Source organism: Gracilinanus agilis, chromosome 3 (genome assembly GCF_016433145.1).
Source record: "Gracilinanus agilis isolate LMUSP501 chromosome 3, AgileGrace, whole genome shotgun sequence".
NCBI lineage: Eukaryota > Metazoa > Chordata > Mammalia > Didelphimorphia > Didelphidae > Gracilinanus > Gracilinanus agilis.
Window position 1 is genome coordinate 210,371,797 of NC_058132.1, and position 22,556 is coordinate 210,394,352.

Below are 22,556 nucleotides of genomic sequence, written 5' to 3' on the forward strand. Positions count from 1 at the left end.
TTCCTCTTTCCTTCTCCTAGCCTTTCCTCAACCTTGCTACTTCCTTAATGCAAACTTTCTTGATATCTCATAGTGCTTTTACCCTGAACCTTGAATTTCTGTAAACTAGTTTGGCCTTATGTTACCCTTTCAGTTCTATCCCAATTATATCCAAATAGCTAGCATTTATATGGCACTTTAAAGTCTGCAAAGTACTTTACAAATATTATGTTATTTTATTCTGACGCCAACCCTGGGTAGTAGGCTTAATTATTTCCTTTTTCCAAATGAGGGAACCGAGGTTAAGAAACTTGCCAGGGTTGCACGGTCAAGTGTCTGAGGCTGGATTTGAATTCAGGCCTTCCTGACTCTAGGTCCAGTGCTCTATCCATGTCTCCACCTAGCTGCTTCTTCCCCAAATTCCTTTAAGAGTTGGTTGTAGAGCTTTAGTCAAGATTGGCACCAATGCATCTTGTTGATGATACTTAGTTCCCTGCTATCTAGGGGCTTTGGACATGACTTGAGCTAAAATAGTCTTCCCTCTTCTCTTTTTTTTTTTTTTTTTCTGGTTTAGTGGGGCTATCAGCTTTCAAAGGGAAGTGAGCAATCCCTCTGCTCTATCCAATATTCAGTATCTGGATAAAAGAGGACAAGAGACTGAAGAGAAAGTTGGGGTAAGAGTGTTTGATAGTGGCACTAGGTTCATGCCAGTTTTACCACGGTGTAATTAGTTATGGGGTTTCCCCATTCTCCCAGTTCCCAGTTCCTTGAGGTGTCGTAAAACCTCATCCAGATCCAAAAGTAAGAATTGGGCAAATGGTTGCCCTTACTACCTAGAGGTCACAAGAGCTGTAGGAGACAAACTGGACTGATTATTCACCTCTCAGAAATTGGCACAGAAATTGAGCGCCGGAACAGTAGCAAATACTCAATGAACTTACACATTACTGGCCAAAAGGCAGATGACCTTTGGCTCCCCAATCAGACATCAGGCATGACTTGAGCTAGAATAGTCTGCCCTCTTCCCTTTTCTTCTGGTTCAGTGGGGCCATCAGTTCTCAAAAGGAAGTGAACAATCCCTCTGCCACAGTCCAGCTTTCTCTTCAGTCTCTTGTTCTCTTATCCAGATAATGAATATTGGATAGAGCCATATTGTAATCTTTCCCTTCCTCCTCCCAACACAACTTCCTTGATGTTTATTTAGGGTTGTAAGGGACTCTAGAAATAATCTATTCCTGCTTGTAGGCTACAGGGGGAGGAGGAAGGGAGAAGGGGAAGGAAAGAACATGAATCATGTAACTATGGGAAAAATCACCTAAATTAAACAAACAAATAAATAAATAAATGAAGTTAAAAAAACACCTAAAAAACAAACAAAAGGAATAATCTATTCCGTTTTTTAAAAACCTCTTTTCCTACACTTAGGGATTATCTAATGCAACTTCATTTTCCACATTAGGAAATGGAAGCTTAGAAGGATAAAACACATGCCTGATATCACAACTATGTCCACCAAGTTCTTTTGCTTTTTTCTCAATTGTTTAGTATGTTATCGTTTTACCAGAAGCTATCCCTTATTTCTCCCATCTAAAAAAAATTCCTTCCGTTAGCTCCCCACTTAATTCTAATGAGTCTCCCCATCTTTCCTATTTAAGGGCTCTGCATAGGTACTAAGTTCATCTGATACCTGAAACTATTTTCCTTCTTGCTCTATAGAAGTCTTTTCACCAAGGGAGGGGGAACCTCAGATTTCCTCCAGTCTTGGAGAGATCATCAGGGAAAGGTTAGAGGTGGAGAGAAACAATTTTTAGGAGGTGAGGGAGCCTAGAAAAAAAAGTACAGGAATCCCTTCCACATTGCAACTTTCCCCATCATCGTTTTGTATATGATGAGTTGCCATAAGAAATTAAGTGGGAATTTTGGAGGAGTTTTGTGGAAACTACAGATGAAATGTAAAGACCAGCAGATGACACAGAAAAGGTTTAGAAGCTCAAAAATGCATAAAATATATGTATAAGATTGTATAATATCAATATATTTTATATTCTAATACTTTAAATACACACAATTTCTTTTTTAAAGTTAAAATTTTAAAAAGCTAATGTTTGAGAAAAGAATGTGCAGATAATGCACAAAGACTAGAAATGTAGAGAAATCTTAAAAAAAGTTTAGCAAATCATGAATTCCTATAAGATGCTATAAATACCCCATAAAAGAAAAAGAAAAAAAAATCCAGACTTCTCTGGTACAAAGGGAGGGCCAAAAAATTTCATATGAATTTTTCTGATTTTGGTGGAAGGAGGCACTGAGCCTCTAACCCCTGTGATGTGAGAGGGATATCCACATTGCTTAGAAAACAACAGAAATTATAGGATCACATAACCTTCTATAGAAATCTTAAGACAATATAATAACAATTTTTTAAAAAGCAAAATAAATTGGTTTTTCTCTATGGTATAAACCAGACTAAAGGAAGAGGAACAGGAGAATAATTGCTTTTTAGCCCTAGCATCCTTTGCGGCAGTGATTTTTCCTGGGAATGACCTTAAGAGTTCCTCCAAATGAACCCCTTCACTTTATAAATGAGGAACTGGATGTTTTTTTCCCCCTGTCTCCAGCATCTTAGTTCAGAGTAATGGCATAAGCTCTTATGGTAAAGGAAATGGGATTTTTCATCCCTTTGACAAAAAATTTTGATGCAGATTTCCAGATCAGAGAAGAGCCAACCCCAGGAGACCATTGAGCAATGTAAACATGGCCTCAGTCTGTCCACTCAGGCAGAGAACTACATCTCCCATGATGCAGCAAGGAAATGGACATGACCTTGATATGCAGAATGCAACCTCATTTGGTTGCCCAGTAGCCACACCCACTGAGCAGCAGCTGCTCTAGAGGTTTTTCCAAGAAAATGAGCAGTTCTGAGTCTTGGAGGATCTGAGCTGTGATTAGAGAGATTCCTGGGGGGGCCTTATCTGTATTGAGTTTGCCCTATATTGCTGTAGCCCCCCTGCTCCATTTATAACCTATTTGCCCTTGGGAATAAGCTTTTTCTCTCTGGCTTAAGTATCCACTTTTCTTCTTTAGCTCAAAGACCAACTAAAATAAAGTATTGAACCCTGGGTCCTAGCATCAAAGCAATTAATGTTGTTTATCTTCTTCCTGAAGAAGACAAGGGAAGAACAGGGAAGGGATGATATGAAGATGATAGTAGATTATAAAGATGATAGATATAAGGATGATATGAGGACTAGATGAAAAGAAATGGACTTAAGTTACCAAAAAAAAAAAAAATAGTTGAGGATAGCAGGCACAGGGAAGGCCTAGAATGAATCTCATTCTTTGGAAAAATGGAAAAATAAGGATGTCTCATGTTTTCTTGTGGAAGGGAGATAGAAATAGAGATCTTGAGGTCTTGTTTTGAAATTTTATTAAAATGCATTACCAACATTCCCTTTCCCTTTCTCCTTTTTGATTTCTACTTCTTTTTTCCCTCTTGGGATTTATTGTTATTATTTTAAACCCTTACCTTCCATCTTAGAATCAATACTGGTTCAGAGGCAGCTGAGGGGTAAGGGCTAGGCAATTTGAGATTAAGTGATTTACCCAGGATTACAAAGCTAGGTCACATTTGAACCCAGGGCTTCCTGTCTTTAGGCCTGGCTCTCAATCCACTGAGCCACCTAAAAGCTCCATGGATTATTAATATTATTATTATTATTATTATTATTATTATTATTATCATCATCATCATTGAGCTTCTGCTTTTTCCTCCTAACCTGACTCCTTAAAGCTTTGTGGTTAAGAAAAAAAATCTTACTGGTTACCAGTTTTTTTTAATTACTGTTTGCTTTCCTATTTCTATTCTTTCCAAGATTATTATGCTGAAGGATTTGTAAAATTCAAAAAGGAAAGACTGACCTAGTAGCACCATGGTTAAGTAATTGGCTTTCCTAATAGCAGCATAGTAGGGTGGATGGTATCTGGACTTGGAGTTAGGAGAGTAATGGGTTTGAATCTTGCTTCTAACACTTAGTTGTGTGACTATGATTAAGCCAAGTAGTCTTCTGAGCCTCAGGTTCTTTGTTAAAAATCAGGGCAGTAATAACTCTAGGGATTGCATAGTAGACTAATTACATAGTTTATATGTATGATGTAAATATATATGTGTGTATTTTATATAAACACATATAATATATCTTAAAGAAATATAGCTGTTTTGTTGCCAAGGATGATGAAAACAAATGATAGTAACTGATAATTACATTGTGCTTTAAGGTTTATAAAATATTACATAAGCACATATAAAACTATATTATATATTTATATATATGTGTGTTACATATATTAGATATATCCTAGTATACTCTAACTCTCTATAGATACATAGTCTACTATAGAGGCAAATGGTATTCCCTAGATGACTACTGGGTTATTTTTCAGTTGGACCTGACTCTTTGTGACTCATTTGGGATTTTCCTGGTAAAGATACTGGAGTGGTTTGCCATTTCCATCTCCAGCTCATTTTTCAGATGAGGAAACTGAGGCAAACTAGGTTAATTGACTCGCCTAGGGTCACAATGCTAGTAAGTATCTGATACCAGATTTCAATTCAGGAAGATGATGAATTTTTCTGATTTCACTCACATATATAATCTATATAGATCTCTCTCTATTGGAATTTGACATTCAGTTAAGATCTCTGGAAAATGCTAATCTCTAGAATCTGGGAATGTGCCATACAAAGGTGATATGTCCTTTTTAAATAAATGAGAGTTGTATTTATTTTCATGTATACCATAATATAGCATTAGTGGTCTTTGAGCTGTATTTGAGGACTCTCCTTTTTTCCCCTGAACTTTTTCCAGTCTATAGAAGTAAAATATTTAAAATGAAAATAGATTTTTCCTTATTGGAATAAAAATATATGCATATAAAATCTATATTATATAGTTACTCTAGGCAACATTATATGACATATATAATTACATATATATCTCTCTATATCTATGTAAATATTAAAGTACTGTATCATTCTCAGTTATTATCATTTGCGTTCATCATCCTAGGAAATAAAATAGCTGTGTTTCTTTATGATACCTGTAAATTTATATTAAAAATTATGTAAAATACATACATATGTATATATGGGTTCATGCATACACACATATACATATAATCAGATAAATATAAACAGATACATATAGACATATGTCCTTAGAGACAGAAGACCTGGGTTCAAATCCTGGCTCTGCCACTTAACTAGTTCTATGGCCTTAGACAATACACAACCTCTATAGGCCTCAGTTTTCTCATCTATAAGATGGAGTATTGAACTAGATGATCTATCTACAACTAAAATCTGTGATCCTTTATGTTTTCATTTTGGTAATCTGGAGAGGCCTGTGGACACTTCAGAATAATGTTTCTAAAAACTTAAATTACCCAGCATTCAAAAGGAAGATAAATATATTGAGATAAAATCATCTATTAAAAACATAAGTAATCAGGGACCCCAAGTTTAGGAGTCCTGTCTAGGAAGAGGAATAATACATGTATAGGCTTTCTTCCCCACACATTTTGAATAAATTTATGTATATGCATGAGTTCTCACACAGAAGTAGGGGTGCTTCTGAGAACTACTTGATGCATGTTGAATGTACTTGTGAAAATAAAAATAGACCCTTGTGGTTAGAGCAGTCAGACTGTAGGCCCAAGTATGACTCTAAAGAGCTGGCCTAAAAGACAGTGAGTGTCTTCTACATCTCTCTTCTCTTCCCTGTTTAGTTTTCATGGGATTTTAGTTGGCATAGTAATATGGGACAGGGTGGAACTTTTTGATGCAAAAAACTCAGACCACCTGAATATTTGAAAGATGGTGTGTTCTAGTTATTTGAATTTCCTTTTACCTGAGCATTTTATTTAAAAAAACAAAAGGTCTTTGGTTTGAGTCTCCATTATGGAAAGTCTTTTTTAGAAGAATATTGATGAATTTTCTTGCATTAGTAAATAAAGTGAATATGATGGGAGATTTCTTGTATTATTGGTGACCTCAGAGTTTAACTATTGATTAATTAATCCTGATATAATCTCTGTTATACAGAGATATGATTGGGAAGCTGTGGAAATCTGGACTGAATGTCAACTATCTCCGGACATGCCATGAGAGTTTTTCAAGTTTTGTCTTTGTTAAATCACAGATACCTATTTCTTTTCTTGTGATTTGCCTCGTATTTGTAAAAGTGGTACACAAAGGGAAAAAAGTTAGCATAATTGAAGTATTATTGCACTTAAATTCTTTGAACCCAGAAATATAGAAGGAGGAAAGGCAGGATACTGAGGATAGAAAAGGAGGTATAAAGCAATATCAGAAACTTTTTCTGTAAAATAATGATTTTTGAAAATTCTTTGCTAGGTTGGTTTTATCTAGTGGATGCAATGATTTCTTATTATTGCTAAGTCTGTCTTGAGGGAAGTCATAGGAAGTAAAAGAATGAGGAGAAAACCTCTCATGGAATGGGAATAATTATTATAGCTTTCCTGTTTATTCAAAAATTTCCAGGTTTGGTGGGAGGGAAACTAGTCCTCTTGATATGATTTTTTTTTAACCCTTACTTTCTGTCTTAGTAACAACTCTAAGACAGAAGGGTAAGAGCTAGGCAAATAGGGTTAAGTGACTTCCTCCCGGTCACACAGCTAAGAAGAGTCTGAAGCCAGATTTGAAATTAGGAACTCCTAAGTCTAGCTCTTCACCACCACCACTCCTTCTTCCCCTAAAGGAAAATTTTAAACAAGAAAGGTTCAATTGCTTTATTAGTTGGGGATCCTGGGAAAAAAAGCTACTTGGCCTAGGATATGTAGGAGGGGACAAATGTGCAATAGCAGAGCTCAGGTCCCCTTATCCGACCTCATGGAGCTTTTCCTTATAAAGGATCCCAAGGGCTGAAATAGCTGGAGGATGTCAGAGTGGGTACAGTTTGGTGGGCCATGATGGTTCTGGGAACGCAGTTCCTTGTCCAGTGACAGGGTCCAAGCATCATGAATAGATGCTCTTGTGTGTAAGTAATCCGATGCACTCAAGGGGCTAAATGCCCGCTTTTAGCCTTTGCTGGAAGTCTTCTCGGCCTTTTCCTCGCCTCCCCATCCCCGTGTGCTTGTCCCCAATAAGCTTCGCAGGGACTGGGACGTTCTGGTTACTTTCTCTCGTCAGCTCTGGACAACAAGAGCCTAGCCCAATTTCCCTGAGTAAAGTAGGCCAGAGAGAAAGCTGCAGTCATCGCAAGCTGCCTGTCCCTACTGGGCAGGAAACCTAGAGTGATGAATGGGGCTGAATGAAGTCATCCCGCTCCTCCAATCAGGCCGCGGCAGCGGGAGAGGCAGGGGCCTCTGCAGAGAGAGCTCCCATGTACCTCCACACAGAGGCTGTGAGTCTCTGTGATTGGGGCGGGAGGGTGTGAGCCACCCGCTCCCGGTGTAGGCCTCAGTCAATGTGAATGGTATTGCAAGGTGAGTGCCTTCACCGTCTGTGACCTTGCCTGCCCGGTCCCTCCTCTCCCGGTGCCTTCCGGGCTCGTTCTCTAGAGCCCTTCTGCTTCTACCTGAGTGCCTTTACCTTCCCCCGACACTGGTCCCCAGGAGCCTCCCTCCCCCGCTGTTCTCTCGCTCAGCACCCATCGGCTGACCCTCTAACCCGAGGTTTCCTCCCTTCCTCACCGGGGGCGCAGCAGCCGGGGGGTGTGTGTGAGTGCGCGCGCGCGGGAGGAGGTGGGCTGGGGAAATAGGGGAGTCTCTGCTTTTCCGTGACTCAGATGCCCCCAGTAGAGGGTGCCTGGGGAGTGGCACCAGGCTTGTCTTCTAGGAAGATAAGTCGAGGACTTGAGAAAGCTGGATCTGAGCACCAGCATCCGTAGTTCCTGAGAGTTCCTCCCTGGCATGATGGAAAATGTCTAACGTGGGCATTCTAGACCCTCCCTTCACTTCCTTCCTCACCCAGGACCGGCGCGGACCGTGCTGGGTCAAGGGTGGGAGAGGGGACCCTGATTTGCCCCGGATCTCCACAGGGGGTTGTTTGTCCTTTCTGTCTAGCTGTATGTGACTTTGCCTTTTTTCTCTGGATGGTGCCGCCTCCCCCCTAGGCCAAGCAGAGATCATGGAGCCGGCTGATATGGCGACAGCAAAGGTAGGATGGAAATGCTGCCGGCCTCACTGTGCGTAAGTGGCTTCGCTTGGCAACTTCTCCCTTTCGGTTCACTCCGCCCTCCTTTCCCCCAGCATCTGTCCCTCCATGCCCCATGTGCATATGGGAGCTGTGGGAAAAAGGGAGGGAAATGAGGATAGCATTGAGGACCCAGAAGGAAATGGGTGCTGAGTTCTAGAAAGCAGACGCTTCCCCTTCCCACCTCTGGGAGAACCTATTTCTTTCTCTCATGTATTACTCATTTCTTCCTTGAGTTATCTCACTTTTCTTTTACTCCTCTCTCCATTTCTCTCCGCCCATTCTCCCTTTGCTTTTCACCTTTTCTGTCCCAAAGGTCTCTTTTCTTTCTTGTTTCTTTATCCATTAGCCTTTATAGCACTGAGGACTCAGGAGAAAATGGGTGCTAAGTTCTAGAAGGCAGACTCTTCCCCTTCCCACCTCTGGGAATGGCTAAATGGACCTGTTTCTCACATTATTATTATCACTCATTTCTCTCTTGAGTTAACACGCTTTTCTTTTATTCCTCTCTCCATTTCTCTCTACCCATTCTCACTTCGCTTTTCACCTTTTCTGTCCTCTTATTGGTCTCTTTTCTTTCTTGTTTCCTCATCTACTTAAATTTATTTAGCCTTTATAACACTGAGGCCTCAGGAGAAAATGGATTCTGAGTTTTAGAAGGCAGACTCTTCCCTATCCCACCTCTGGGAATGTCTGTTTCTATCATTATTGTTATTGTTGTTGTTATTATTATTATTATTAATTTCTCCCTTGAGTTATTACACTTTTCATTCTCTTTCTATCCACTCTCCCTTTGCTTCTTGTCTTTTCTATCCTCATTAATCTTCTCTTGTTTCCTTAAATTTATTTATACCTTCTATTTTTCTTTCATATACCTTCCCATCATTCTCTTTTCTTCTTTCCCCTTCGTATATCTTTTTTCTCATCAATCTTTTATCTATTTCACTGCCATTTAATTTTAGCTCCCATCTGAGATTTTCCAGCAAGAAGGATAGCTTTTCTATCACTCTGCAGCCTCATTTAGAAGTTGAGCATGGACTTGAAGAGAAATTTGTTTCCTGAGTGACTGATGCTGCCGTTGTCTTCTCCTTCCATCAATTTCCCTATAGGAAGTGGAGGTTTCTGAGGATACTGGCTAGATGCAGCATTGTTGTTGCAGTAGAGATGCACTAGAGGGCGTCTCTGAGATAGGTTTCTCATCATTTTTTGATTCTGGCTAGCACACTTTTTGAACATTGGTGTGTGGTGAATTTTTCGAAAAGGACTTGAGGAAGCAGGGTGGGGGCCTGAGGGGGAAGTAATGGGACTGTAGCACAGCCCCAATTTCAACCTCTGTTTTCAGAGAAACCTCTATTGTTCCCCTATTCCTAGCACATATGTGCTCTCTGTTTGGGGTCTTTCTGGCCAGATGGCAGGATCTCCTTTTTTCCAGAGGTGGAAGACTGGATGCAGCTCAGACTTCTGGAACAGGTTAGCTCGTGTATGCATGTGTCTATGTGTATGTATGTATGAGAGAGAGAGAGAGAGAGAGAGAGAGAGAGAGACAGAGAGACAGAGAGAGACAGAGAGAGACAGAGAGAGACAGAGAGACAGAGAGAGACAGAGACAGAGATAGAGACAGAGACAGAGACAGAGACACAGAGAGACAGAGACCGAGAGAGAGTAGGTGGGAGGTACTATAAACCAATAATACCAGGTGGGCATCAGCCAGCACTGGGTGCAGTGGAAGATTTCCCTGCTTCTTCTGGTCCCTGTCATGTGCTGTATAATCTGGGTCCATGTGGCTCTTTGTACTTCTCACAATTTGTAAAGACCTGCTAATGTCACTCATCTCCCATCAGGATGATCAGAGAAAACCAGCCTGCAAAGTCTCCTTGTTTTTTAGATAAAGGAACTGGGTGGTGGGGGGGGGGGGGAAGGCTAGAAAGACCCTTCCTTCTTCCCTTTACTTCTTCTTATAATATTTATTGAGTACCTACTGTGTGCAAAGCCCTGCCAGTATTTTTAGTGGTAGCTGCGGGAGGATGCATTCACAAGTACATTTTGCTTCAAAGCAATTTGCTGCAAGCAGTTTGCTGTCTGGCTTCAGTGCTTCTGCTGCCTAGAGTGCTTTGTACATCTCTGCCAGGGCCCACCTTTTACAAACCTGCTGACTTTCTCACTTTTCCCCTGGCAAAAGATTTGTCATCTACAAGCTGACACTGGCAGGGGGTGACAGTGATGATTGGATTCATTAGGGAGCATGTGGTTTGAAGGGATTTTTGGAGTTTTTTTTTTTTTGCAAATGCTAGGAATAGTTGTGTATATTTTCTTTTAGGAAGAAAGAGAAGCAGATTCCTTCTTCTGAGGCATTTGCCATCCCTTAGCCTGGATTGCTGATTACTGCACCCAGATGTAGAGATGAGCGTTGGGCTCAAGTTCCTTCTGAGGTTGGCACTATTATTTACTTTGAGGGCCCTAACTAAAAAGACTGAATCTAATTGGGCAGTCAAGCATGTCTCACTTAGCTCCCAGCCATGGGACCCTCATATCCAATTCCTAATCCTTTCCTTTAGAGAAGGATTGAGTAGATGGTTCTGTGGCTGGGTAGCATTATGCAGCTCTCATATAAAGAATGCTTGAGTGATTGATTCCCAAATGAATTGTGGTTAATTTGCATATAATTTGCATGGCCTATATACAAGCACCTGAGCTATTGACTCAAAACTAATATGCAATTCATTTGTGTGTCATATGCATAGCTTTATAATGCCATTCATTTGTGTCAGAATGTAGAAAAATCCTTCTACCTCCTGTTCTCTTTCCCCTTAGAGACTGTCCTTTGAATTTCTAACATCTCCTGTATATAAAGTAAGATTCTCCTAAGTCAAAAAAAGTTCTGGTTAGACTTCAACAGACACTACCCCCTCCGCTACAAGCATTGGTCCAGCGCTCACGGTGTGCCACACTTACTTTTGATATTGGAAATACAAAGGCAGAAATGAAACAGAAAGCAACTTATATTCTTTCAAGGGGAGATAACAGACACATAAAGAAATGTAAACAAAACAAACACAAGATAATTTTTTTAAAACCCTTACCTTCAGTCTTAGGATCAATTTGGTTACAAGACTGAAGAGCCAAAAGTCAATGGGGGTGAAGTGACTTGCCCAGGGTCACACAGCTAGGAAGTTTCTGAGGCCAGATTTGAAACTAGGACCTCCTATCTCCGGGCCTGACTCTCAATCCACTGAGCTGCCAAGCTGCCCCCACTTTATATATATAATATATTTTATTATATATTATATAAAATATAATTACAATTTATATAATATACTTTATAATAAACATATATATATTTATATTTGGGAAGACATTAACCTTAGGACTTTACTAACTAGGAGAGGGCTATGGTTTTGGAGTATAACTTGGCCCTTAGAAACTGATTAGGGCTCTCCAAAACCAAGTTTGTCAAAAACTGGCTCCTTGGTTATTGTGTTTGAGTGGTTTAGCACATAGGGAGTAGAAATACCTAATATTCTGGCATGACCACTTTGGAACATAATTTAGTATGTTTTAACATATTAAAAGTACACTTTTAATATTTTATTATTTTATGTTATTATGTATTTATATTTTTATTATTTTAATACCTTATTATATTTCCCTTTAGTCCTGCTAGTGAGAATGGTGGCTAGGGAATATTTGGAGATCCTTAAGATGAGAAGAGATGCAGAGTTACTCACCTGAAGATAGCTGACTGGACCAGAGAGTTTTCTGAGGTTCTTTCTAGCCCAGGGATTCTGAGATCAAAATGATGCCACAACAAGGCACAATAAAATTAATTCAGTGCAATTCACCAATCATTTATTAACTGTTTTCTGTTTTATCCTATCTTAAAACTGGAAGGAATGTCTTGTGGACATCAAGTCCAGGTCTTTGTTTCTGTGCCAGACTGTACTTGACCCATCTGAGACAATAGCTGGCATGGCGTGTCATGCCACAATGGCATGCTGTATTCTCAGGACTATGTCAGTGTAGTGTGCCTCCAGGTTTATAGCATTATATGTTTTGTATTTGGGTTTGGTATGACTTCTGATGATCGGGATGATAAAATAGCATTTATGTAGTGCTTTAAAGTTTGCAAAGTGCTTCCTATATGTTGTCTAATTTTGGATATATTAGTGATATTAGGGTGAATGGAGGATGACACTGAGGTGGGGAGCCTGGATGACTGGGAGGGTGGTGGTGACTTTGACAGTAAGAATTAACCCATAGATGTAACCATATTCATCGATGAATACAATTCTGTAATAAAGGGACTTATGTTTATTCATTAAACAAAAAAACAGTAAGAGGGAATTTGAAAGAGAGGAGAGTTCTGGAGGTAAGAGATTGAGTTTGAGAGGCTTATGGGATATCTAATTCTTCAAGTCCAGGAGGTAATTAGAGATATTAATGGAGCTCCGAAGAGAGTATAGATCTGGGAATTATCATTGATGGATGATTGAAACCATAGGAGCTGATTAGATCATCAAGGAAGACATATACAGAAAAAAGAATTAATGCCTATAAGTTAATGAAGATCCCCCAAAGGAGACTGAGAACATGTATGGTCAGGTAGGAGGAGCACCAAGAGAGATAAATGTCACAAAAACCCAGAGAGGATAATTCTTGACAGGATTTCAACAGTTTGAACAATCGGAACCTGGAGGACAGTTTCAAATGCTGCAGAGAGGTTAAGGAGGATGAAGATTGAGAAAAGTTCATCCAGATTTGGCAATTAAGAGATCAGTGGTAACTTTTGGACAGCACAGTTTCAGTTAAATATGGTAATACTACCAGTTTCAGAAGGAAGTATTCTGGTTAGTTGTAATATTTCTGCCACATACAGGAAATGGTGCTGAAAAACTTTCACTAATGTCTATATCGTTTCTGTGTTAAGACTAAATTAATCAGTGATAACACAATTAGCAGGAATTTAATTCATTTTAAAGAAAATTTGCTAAGCACTGATTATATGCAAGACACTAAACTATAGAAGTAAAAAAATGACACATTCTCTGTCCTCAGGAAGTTTCTGATTTAGTTATAGATGATAGTTTTTTTTACAAAACCCTTACCATCTGCCTTAGAATCTATTAGTACTAAGTATTGAAAGAGTGAAAATTATGAGACTGGCTGCAAATTAATAATTTTATTAATCAAGAGTAGGAGGAGGAAAAGATGGAAAAGTAAGAGAAAGAGAGATATTAAAGGTAGTTTCCTTATTGCTTCATTTAGCTTGCTGTTCTGCGGTCCCCATTTGGGGCCCCCTAGCCACGCTCCACAGGAAGGTCCATTTAGCAACAAACCGGGAAGAGAAGAGAGAGAAATCTGCTCTTGCCTCAGTTTATCAAACCTCTCTGCCCACTAACTCTCCCACGGGGGTGGGAGGTGGGTGGGTGTGAGCATTGCAGGGAAGATCACTGTGATCTCTTGACTCTACTGTATTTTTCCAGCTGTCGTTCTATCGTCGTGACTCAATTCACCCAATGATTTCCTTCACACAGTCCTGGCCTCTGGGTCAGATCATAGGAGATGAGGTCAAGTGTGCAACCCTATGAGAGGGAGGAAGAGTAAATTTCCTTCCCACAGTATCCATTCCAAGGCAAAAGAGCAGTAAGAGCTAGGCAATTAGGGTTAAGTAACTTGCCCATAGTCACAAAGTGAGGAAGTATCTGAGTCCACAGTTGTACCCAGGACCTCCTGACTCTAAACCTGGCTCTCTATACACTGAGCTACCTACCTACCATTGGTTATTAGCAAGGTCAAAAGTTTTTAGAACTGATTCTAATTAACTTAATAAAAAATTAACTCTTACCTTCTATCTTAGAATCACTACTGTGATTTGGTTTGAAGGCAGAAGAGCAGTAAGGGCTAGGCCATGAAGGTTAAGTGACTCATCCAGGATCATACAACTAGAAAGTATCTGAGGTCATATTTGAACCCAGGACCTCCTATTTCTAGGCCTGGCTCTCCATTCACTGAGCTACCTCTCTGCCTCTGGACTAATTAACTTCTAGAAAGGGATATTTATTCATGGACAAAACAGGGACATTGATATAGAAATAGCCTCCCACAAAGTCTGGGACACACTCTTCCACAGCTATACATAGTCTGTGGGGAAGGAGGGCCACTTACGTGGCATATGGCAAAGGAATAATTTACAGCTCCTGGCATTAGGATTCCTTTTCTCCTTTTGTGTAGAGGAAATTTCTCTTTGTGTAGCTCTGAAGGCTGGTGTCTTGTTTGTCTTGGAGTAACTCTCAGCTCTCAGGGCAGATACCATTGACAGCCACTGCTCTTTGGAGGACACCACTCCCCTCATGCTGATGGGAAGGCCAAAGTTTCTGACCTTTTGAATTAACAAAGTTATCCTATGGTCTGTGGAGGAGAAAGAGAGAGAATTTAATTCTCCCGTCTCTCCAGGGCATTTTCTTTAACCATCCTTAGACTGGATGCCTCCACTGGAATGGTTAGCTTCAAAGTGGATTGCAACAAGCCACATAGGCCCAGAGTTGGGACTGAGCCTTCCACCTAGTTTCCCAACACATTTCTCAGTGGCTTCATCTGATTTTATCTAGTGATAAAAATACTTACTTCATACCTTCCAAACTGATTAACAGCTTCTTTATCCTAGTTTACACTTTGATTGATGATTGAATAGAGATAACTAGACCTTCTCTAATGACATTAATTCTAATTATATACCAGGCTCCTATAAAACTACTTTAGTTGTTAGACAAGCCAATAAATATTACTAAGCACCTACTATGTGCCAGGCATCTGCTAAGAACTGGGAATACTAAGAGCTGGGAATACAGAAAGAAGCAAAAGACAGTTCCTGACTTAAAGGAATTTACAATTCAATGAAAAGTACACAAGCAAAAAGGGGTGTGTGTGTGTACATACATACATATATATATATATATATAGTTTGTATTATCTATATACAAGATTAAGATGATGAGAGGGGTTGGGAAAGACTTCCTGTAAAGGATAGAACTTTATTTATTGATTTATTTTTTGTGTGCTTTATAGCTTTATTCTTCTGAGCCTGTTTTCATAACATATAATTTATTGAGAGCCAAAGCTCAACTCCCTGATATAAACTTCTGAACTATCTAAGATATTGATTATCTGTATTAATGCTTGTTTCTTTTTTTTTTTCTTTTGAATATTTTCCCATAGTTATGTTTCAAGGGTAGAATTTTAGATGGGACTTAGAGAAGCTAGTAGATGGAAATAAGGAGGGAGAGCATTTCAGTCCTGGAGGCTGGAGATGGAATGTCATGTTTGTGGAACAGCAAGGAGGCCAGTGGCATTGGATCAAGTAGTACAGGTGAGAAGTAAGGTGTGAGAAAACTGGAAACATGGGGGAAGTGGCTAAGTTGTGAAGGGCTTTGAATGCCAATCAGAATTTTGTATTTGATCCTTGAGGCAATAGGGAGCCACTGGAATTTATTGAGCGGGGAGTGAGGGTGTGACATAGTTGGACCTGTGCTTTCTGAAAATCCCTTTGATAGCTAAATGGAGGATGATTGGAGTGGGGAAAGGCTTGAAGTGGGCTGACCTGCCAGCAGGCTTTTGCAGTAGTCCAGGTGTGAGGTGATGAAAGCTTCCACAGAGGAGTGACAGTGTAAGAGGACAGAAGGAACTGTATTTGAGAGATATTGCAATGGTAAAACTGATAGACCTTGAAAACAGATTGGATATGGAGTAGGGGTAGGGCTGGTTAAGTGGAAAGATAATGAGTTTTTTTTCTTAGTAACAACTCTGACAGAAGGGCAAGGACTAATAAGCAAATGGGTTTAAGAGACTTGCCCAGAGTCACATAGGAAGTTTCTGAGGTCATATTTCAGCCTAGGACTTCCCAACTGCAGACCTGGCTCTCTATCCCCTGAGATAGCTGCCCCTACATGATGACTTTATGATGTCTACTGGACATCCCAGTTCAAGATATCTGAAAGACTGTTGGAGATTGAGATTGGAGGTCAGCAGAGAGATTAGGGCAGGAAAAGTGAGTCTGAGAATAAATTGATTTAGTGATGGTAATTAAATCCATGGAACTGATTAGATCATGAGAGGAATTAGTATAAAGGGAAAAAAGAGGATAAACAACTCACTGCAGAACCTTGAGGGCCATTTTCTGTTAGAGAGTGTGATCTGGAGGAGAATTCTGGCATCATCTTTACCGAATCAAGCAATTAGGTAATGACATTTTTTCTTTGTTTCAATGTAAAAGTATTGGATGTAGATTCTGTAGGCTTACTAAGAACATTTTCAGACATGTCTAACAGCAAATAAGAATGTCAACAGGATAATATGAACTACATCCTGTTTTCACTTGATTTTTTTTCCCCTGCTAGATCTCTGTATTTTTAGAGTTTTTCATTCCACATAGCATGGAGATAATGAGTATTTGGTATAGTCAAATCTATTAAGTGTCATTTCTACATCTTTAGAGATCATTATGATGTTTGAGTGGTTGTGGGCAACACTTGTGTCTGAGATAATGGTCTGGTTCTAGGGCAGATCAGTTTTTGAATTCCCAAGGATATTCTGAGGTCTCTATTTATAGTATAGGATTTTTTTCCCCTTTTAGTTTATAGAGTGAATTTCGGATAGCTGCTAAGTTTTTGTAGTATTACATTGCATAGTTATTTTATTGTTTTCTTCTATATTATTATTTTTTTCCTTTTATCTTGTTCAGTGAGTTAAGATACAAATAAGTAATCTTATGGCAAATTATTATCTAGCCATTCTTTTAAATTTAATGGTCTCTGGACCATTTTACATAAGTAAACAAAATAACTGCTTTTAATTAGCTGAGGCTAGAAGGTAGCCTAGTAGATTGAGCATTGGATTTAGGAATATTTGAGTAAAATTTGGCCTCAGACATTTTCTGGTTAGGTGACTTTGGGTAAGTCACTTAAGGTCTGAAGTTACTTAACCTCTCACCTGCCTCTGTTTCCTCATTTGTAAAATGGGAATAAAAACATGAGAATAAAATGAGGTAACTTCCATAGAGTGTTTTGAGAATCTTAAAGGACTAAATAAATGCTAGCTATTGTCATCATCATCATCATTATTGAAGTAAATCAGATGAGAAGTGAAGAGCACATAAATGAGCTCCTATGTGTCTTTATGAGTGGATAGAAGATGGATGGCAGGTATGTCAAGGTAGTAATGAGATCTACTGAAGGATCAGACATGTGGGTGAATGAGAATGAGGACCACCAGCATGGCCTAGGGCAACTTGCTTAAAGAAATTGAGATGAGAGATTTCTTGGAAAATGAAGAGATTGGACTAGATGATCTCTCTTATCCCGTCTACGTCTAGGTCTTGTTATCCTGTGTTCCCACAGGGCTAAGTGTATTTGGAGGAATAAGGAAAGGAAAAAGGAATGAGCAGCGTCATTGTCTAGGCAACCAAGTGGTGAAGCAGATAGAGAATTAGACCCAGCACCAGGAAGACTCATCTTCTTGAGTTCAAATATGACCTCAGACACTTACTCACTGTGTGACCCTGGGTAAGTCACTTCACTCTACTTTTCTCCAGTTTCCTTATCTGTAGAATGAACTGGAGAAGGAAATGGCAAACTACTCCAGTATGGTTGCTAAGAAAACCCCAAAAATGGGGTCATTAAGAGTCTGACATGACTGAAGACAATTGAAGAACAACTTATGGGAATTTTATTTTTAAAAATGGCAGAAACTCGGAAGCTGCCAGCTCTTTTCTGATTAATTTGAGCAGGCTTCTCAGAGACTTTTATAATAATTTCAGGGACTTTTATAATAAAGTGTTGACATGGTTGACTGTTGGAGTAGGATGGGAGGAAAATGAAATTCCTAGCATGTGGTCTCAGTAATAAGGAGAGTCTGAGGCAGTGATTGGAACAAGAGAGTGCTGGGCTTACTAGGTCAAGGGGACTTTGATGCTAATCTTACTACTGTTTCTAGCCTTGGGTCTCTGGGCCATTCCTGAACTATTCTGAATCTCAGTTTTAAAATGGAGATAGTAATTACTTTACTAAATTGTTGTAAGCTCAAATGAGATAATATATGTAAAATGCTTTCCAAAATATTAAAGTGCTGGGTAAATGTTGGCTCTTATGTAATGTAGCAAGAGAGTCAAGCTTAGCGTGGAAGATGGAGAGTGGGCTTTTGAGTTGGAAAGACCCTGCTTCAGTCCTTGTCTGTGACACTAACTGTACGAGCCTAGGGAAGTCATGGAACCTCTCAATATCTTAGGCAACTCTATAAAGACTATATAAATTGCGGTGAAGTTGCTAATGTGCATTGGTAAAGGAATTACCTCAATAAGAGTCCCCTATACTACCAATGAAATCACAGGTCCAGTCTAGAAAAAAAAAATGCCCTAATAATTATTTGTTAAATGCTGGCTATGTGCAAGGAACTATTTTAGGGGTTGGTAAAGCAGAGATTAAAAATGGCCCTCTCTCTGTCCTCAAGGACTTTAGTCTAACAGATGGAGGGGGAGGTATGAATATTTCAATACAGATACAAGGTAGAATCTGGTGGGCCAAAGCAGAGTCAAGCAAAATGTTAAGAGCAATTTGAGGAGAGGGATATCACTTTCACCTGGTGGGGTCAGAAATAGCCTAATGGATCAAGTTGGATCTGACATGGCCTTTGAAGAACAGGGAGGACTTTATGGCCGATAGAGTGCCAGGCTTTTGGCCAAAGGATCTATCTTTGAATCTTAGCTCTTCCAATTATTACCTTGGGCAAGTCACTTAAACTCTTCAGGCCTCAGTTTTCTCATCTGTATCAAGAGAGGACCAAACTAGAGGATCTCTGAGATCTCTTGTAGCATTAAAGATAAGCTTCTAATTTAGAAAGAAATTAGGGAGTTGGGAGAGGAATCTTTTGCAAGCATGAAGTTTGGCATGAGCAAGGGGACAGCGAGTAATAATTTAATTTGGATGGAACATATGAGTTTATGAAGGGAAGTTGTAAAATTTAAGACTATACAGATAGGGTAGAGACAAATTACAGAGGCTCTGAATGCCAGGCAGAAGGGATCTTTTGAAGGAGTCTGAGTAGAGTCTCAACCCTGTAGTTACCAGTGTAACATTGCATTATCCTCTTTGAGTCCCTAATTCCTATCCCTACTGCTATTCATGCCCTGGACTGCTCCAGGTCACCCTCACCATTTGCCTTTCTCTTCTGCTCTTTTTCTAATTGAATTTCACGAAAGGAAATTACACAACCATCCTGTCTGGGTCCAGAATGGTTTCATCTTTTGCTTTCATAACTGGGCTCCTGCTGATGCATGGCAGTTCTTTTAATTTTTTCCCTCTTGACCATCATGATCCGTATCTTCCCCAGCATCTCTCCAACCTTGAACTTCTTAACAGAAGACATAGCCTCAAAATCAAGGCTACTTATCTCACCTTCCTTACTCCATTTCTCAGAGCCCCTCATTACCATCATCTGCTCTTTCCTCCTTTGCCCCAATCTCTGTGGAAGAAATGGCCTTTCTTGTTGCTTCTCCTTCTTTCTCCCATTTACTCCCATCTCCACAGAGAACTTACTCCATTAATAATGGATAAAATACTGTCAGACTGCTCCTTCTCATTCTCTTATGCTGGATCTTTATATATTCCCTATCTACTTAGGAAATGTGACCCTTGGCTTGTGCCCTTCTTTCTATATACTCTGTTTCTCTCCGTGATTTCAATAGCTTCCATTCGTTCTGTAGTTAAATGTATGCAGAGGATGCCCAAATCTTTGTAACTATCCCTAATTTATCTCCTGAATGCCAGCCTTGAATTGTCAACAGCCTTTTAAACATTTCTAACTAGATGTTCTTTTAATTTTTCAAACTCAATGTGAAGGAAATGGAATAACCGTTCTTCTTTTTCTATGTTTCTTAAGAGTATGATCATCTATTCAGTTAGCCGGCTTTATAACCTTAGAACCATCCTTGATTTTTCCATCTCTCCCAGCCCTCATTGTCAAGCAGTTGCCAAATCTTGATTCTCAGTGTCTCTCATAGCCAACCACCTTTCCTAGTCCGCCCCACCCCCACCCCCGTTCAGATCTTTATCTTCTCTTGTCTTGACTACTACTGTAGGCTTCTGATTTTCCTTCCCTGCTTCAGTGATTTCCCTTTCAAATTCATTATCCATGTCACTTGCCAAAAGAATCTTGCTAAGGAATATGTCTGGCCATGTCACCTGTCTGCTTGAAAACTTTCAATGATTCCCTATTGCTTCTGGCATAAAATGTAAATTCCTAAACCTGGCATTTTGAGTCCTCCACAATCTGGCTTCATCCTACTTTTCCAGTGTTATTTAATATTATTCTACTCCAAGAATTCTTTGTTCCAGCCAGACTGGACTATTCAGTCTTTCTGCCATGCCTGTAATGTACTCTCATCCCTATGTCTTAGAATTCTTGCCTTCTTCTAGTTCCTGCTTTGATCTATCTTTGCTATGAAGCCTTCTCAGTTCTTACCAGTTGTTAGTGCTTTCTCTTTCTCCAAATTGCCTTCTATTTACTTTTCTAAGTTACCTTCCTCCCCAATCCTGCAGTAGTAAGCTCCTTAAGGACTGTATTGTTTTTGTCTTTTGTCATCAGTGCTTGGGATGTTAAGTGTTTGATCAATGTTTGTTGAATAGAATTGTGGAGTAATGCGCCCATGGTGGTCCTTTAGGAATGTTTCTCAAACATTGATTGAAAGTGAATTAGAGGGGCAGCAAGGTAAAGATAATATGTATTTAATCAGGGCTGAAATAAACCTTATAAAGACTTCAAAAAAAAAAAAAAGAAAAAAAAAGGATAGAGTACCAATCAGGAGTCTGGAGGACCTGGGTTCAAATCTTATCTCAGACACTTCCTAGCTGTGTTACCCTGGGCAAGTCACTTAATCCCAATTTGTTTAGACCTTGTTCTTCTGTTTAGAGTTGTTACTAAGACAGAAGAAAAGGGTTTAAAAAAATAAGGAAAAAGAAAATGGAATGGAGAGGGGAAAGATTGGAGGTAGAAAGACTAGTTAGGATTTATCCTGTATAAAGCTTGTTGGAAAATAACTTTTTTTTTTTTTTAAACCCTTGTACTTCGGTGCATTGTCTCATAGGTGGAAGATTGGTAAGGGTGGGCAATGGGGGTCAAGTGACTTGCCCAGGGTCACACAGCTGGGAAGTGGCTGAGGCCGGGTTTGAACCTAGGACCTCCTGTCTCTAGGCCTGACTCTCATTCCACTGAGCTACCCAGCTGCCCTGGAAAATAACTTTTTATCTTCCCTGTGAACTTCTTGAGGGTAGGCCCTGTTTTGTGTTGTTTTTGTATTCCTGGTGCATAACACAATGTCTGGCATGTAGTAGAGGCTTAATAAATATTTGTTGACTAAGTAGGGAGATAAGCGCCTAAACTAGGAACAGTGATTGGGAAGGTAGAATTGGAATAGAAGGGCTGGATTTGAGAAATATTTTGGAAGTAGAAGTGTGAGGAATTGCTGACTTTGGGGGCATGTGGGATAATGAGAAGATCAAGAGAAGAATAAAATATAATTCTGAAATGGTAGGATAGTGGAATGAGTTTGTTACTCAGACTCTTAGATCTAGAGGTGCATATTAAAATATTTAGAATTGTAAAGGGCTTTAAAAGCCTTCCAGTCCAACTCTCTCATTTCATTGAAGAGGAAACTGAGGGTAAATGTTCCCTAGGTCACATAGGTAGTAAGGAGCAGAACCAGGTGTCATGAAGATCATTGAGCAAGTTTATCATAAGTAGGTATAGAGTGGTACGTGGGTAAGGATAGGTGATAGTACTCTTTGGTTATTCCTCTGTTCCAGCAGCCACTGCCTTGCCTGGTAGCTCTTGCTACAGTGGCCCTCCCCATGTATCCTGTTCTCCCTGAGTTCTAATAGGAAAACAGACATGTCCTTTTTCTAGGATGAATACAGACACCCATCTGTGGAAGCCATGCCCCTGCCTGAGTGCCATCTGGCCAGTGGACATATGTATCTTACTCCATGCCAACGATGTATTTTGTTCAGGAATTATGGGCACGAGGGGGCTAACTGGAGTCTACCTTTGACTTTGCTTTGTCTATTACTTGCTTGGGGAGAATTCCTGGCTCAATAGGTTATAAAGGGAAGGAGGAAGAAAGTGTGACCATTTCACTCATTTAGTATACCCCCAAAAAGGGCTGTAGAATCAGAAGCTATCATTCCTAGGGCCAAAAAGATGATTGAAACAGGATGCTAAACCATTGAGTTCTTTGACTTCTTGCCTCTTTCTCTGTCTCTCTCTCTATCCCTCTGTCTCTCTCTCTCTCTCTCTCTCTCTCTCTCTCTCTCTCTCTCTCTCT

At 39.7% G+C, this 22,556-nt stretch overlaps 1 protein-coding gene across 6 annotated transcripts in view; it reads left to right on the top strand.

Moving 5' to 3' along the window:
* GRAMD1B (GRAM domain containing 1B) overlaps positions 1-22,556 on the top strand; it is a 242,464-nt gene that overhangs the window by 74,263 nt on the left and 145,645 nt on the right. The window contains exon 3 of one of the 6 annotated variants that reach the window (XM_044669658.1): positions 8,112-8,161. The exons of the other annotated variants lie outside the window; for them this stretch is intronic. Coding sequence (XP_044525593.1) covers positions 8,112-8,139 — 28 coding nt within the window. The 3' untranslated portion in view covers positions 8,140-8,161. Of the gene's footprint in view, positions 1-8,111; positions 8,162-22,556 lie in introns of those variants that run through there. 6 annotated transcript variants of the gene reach the window in all.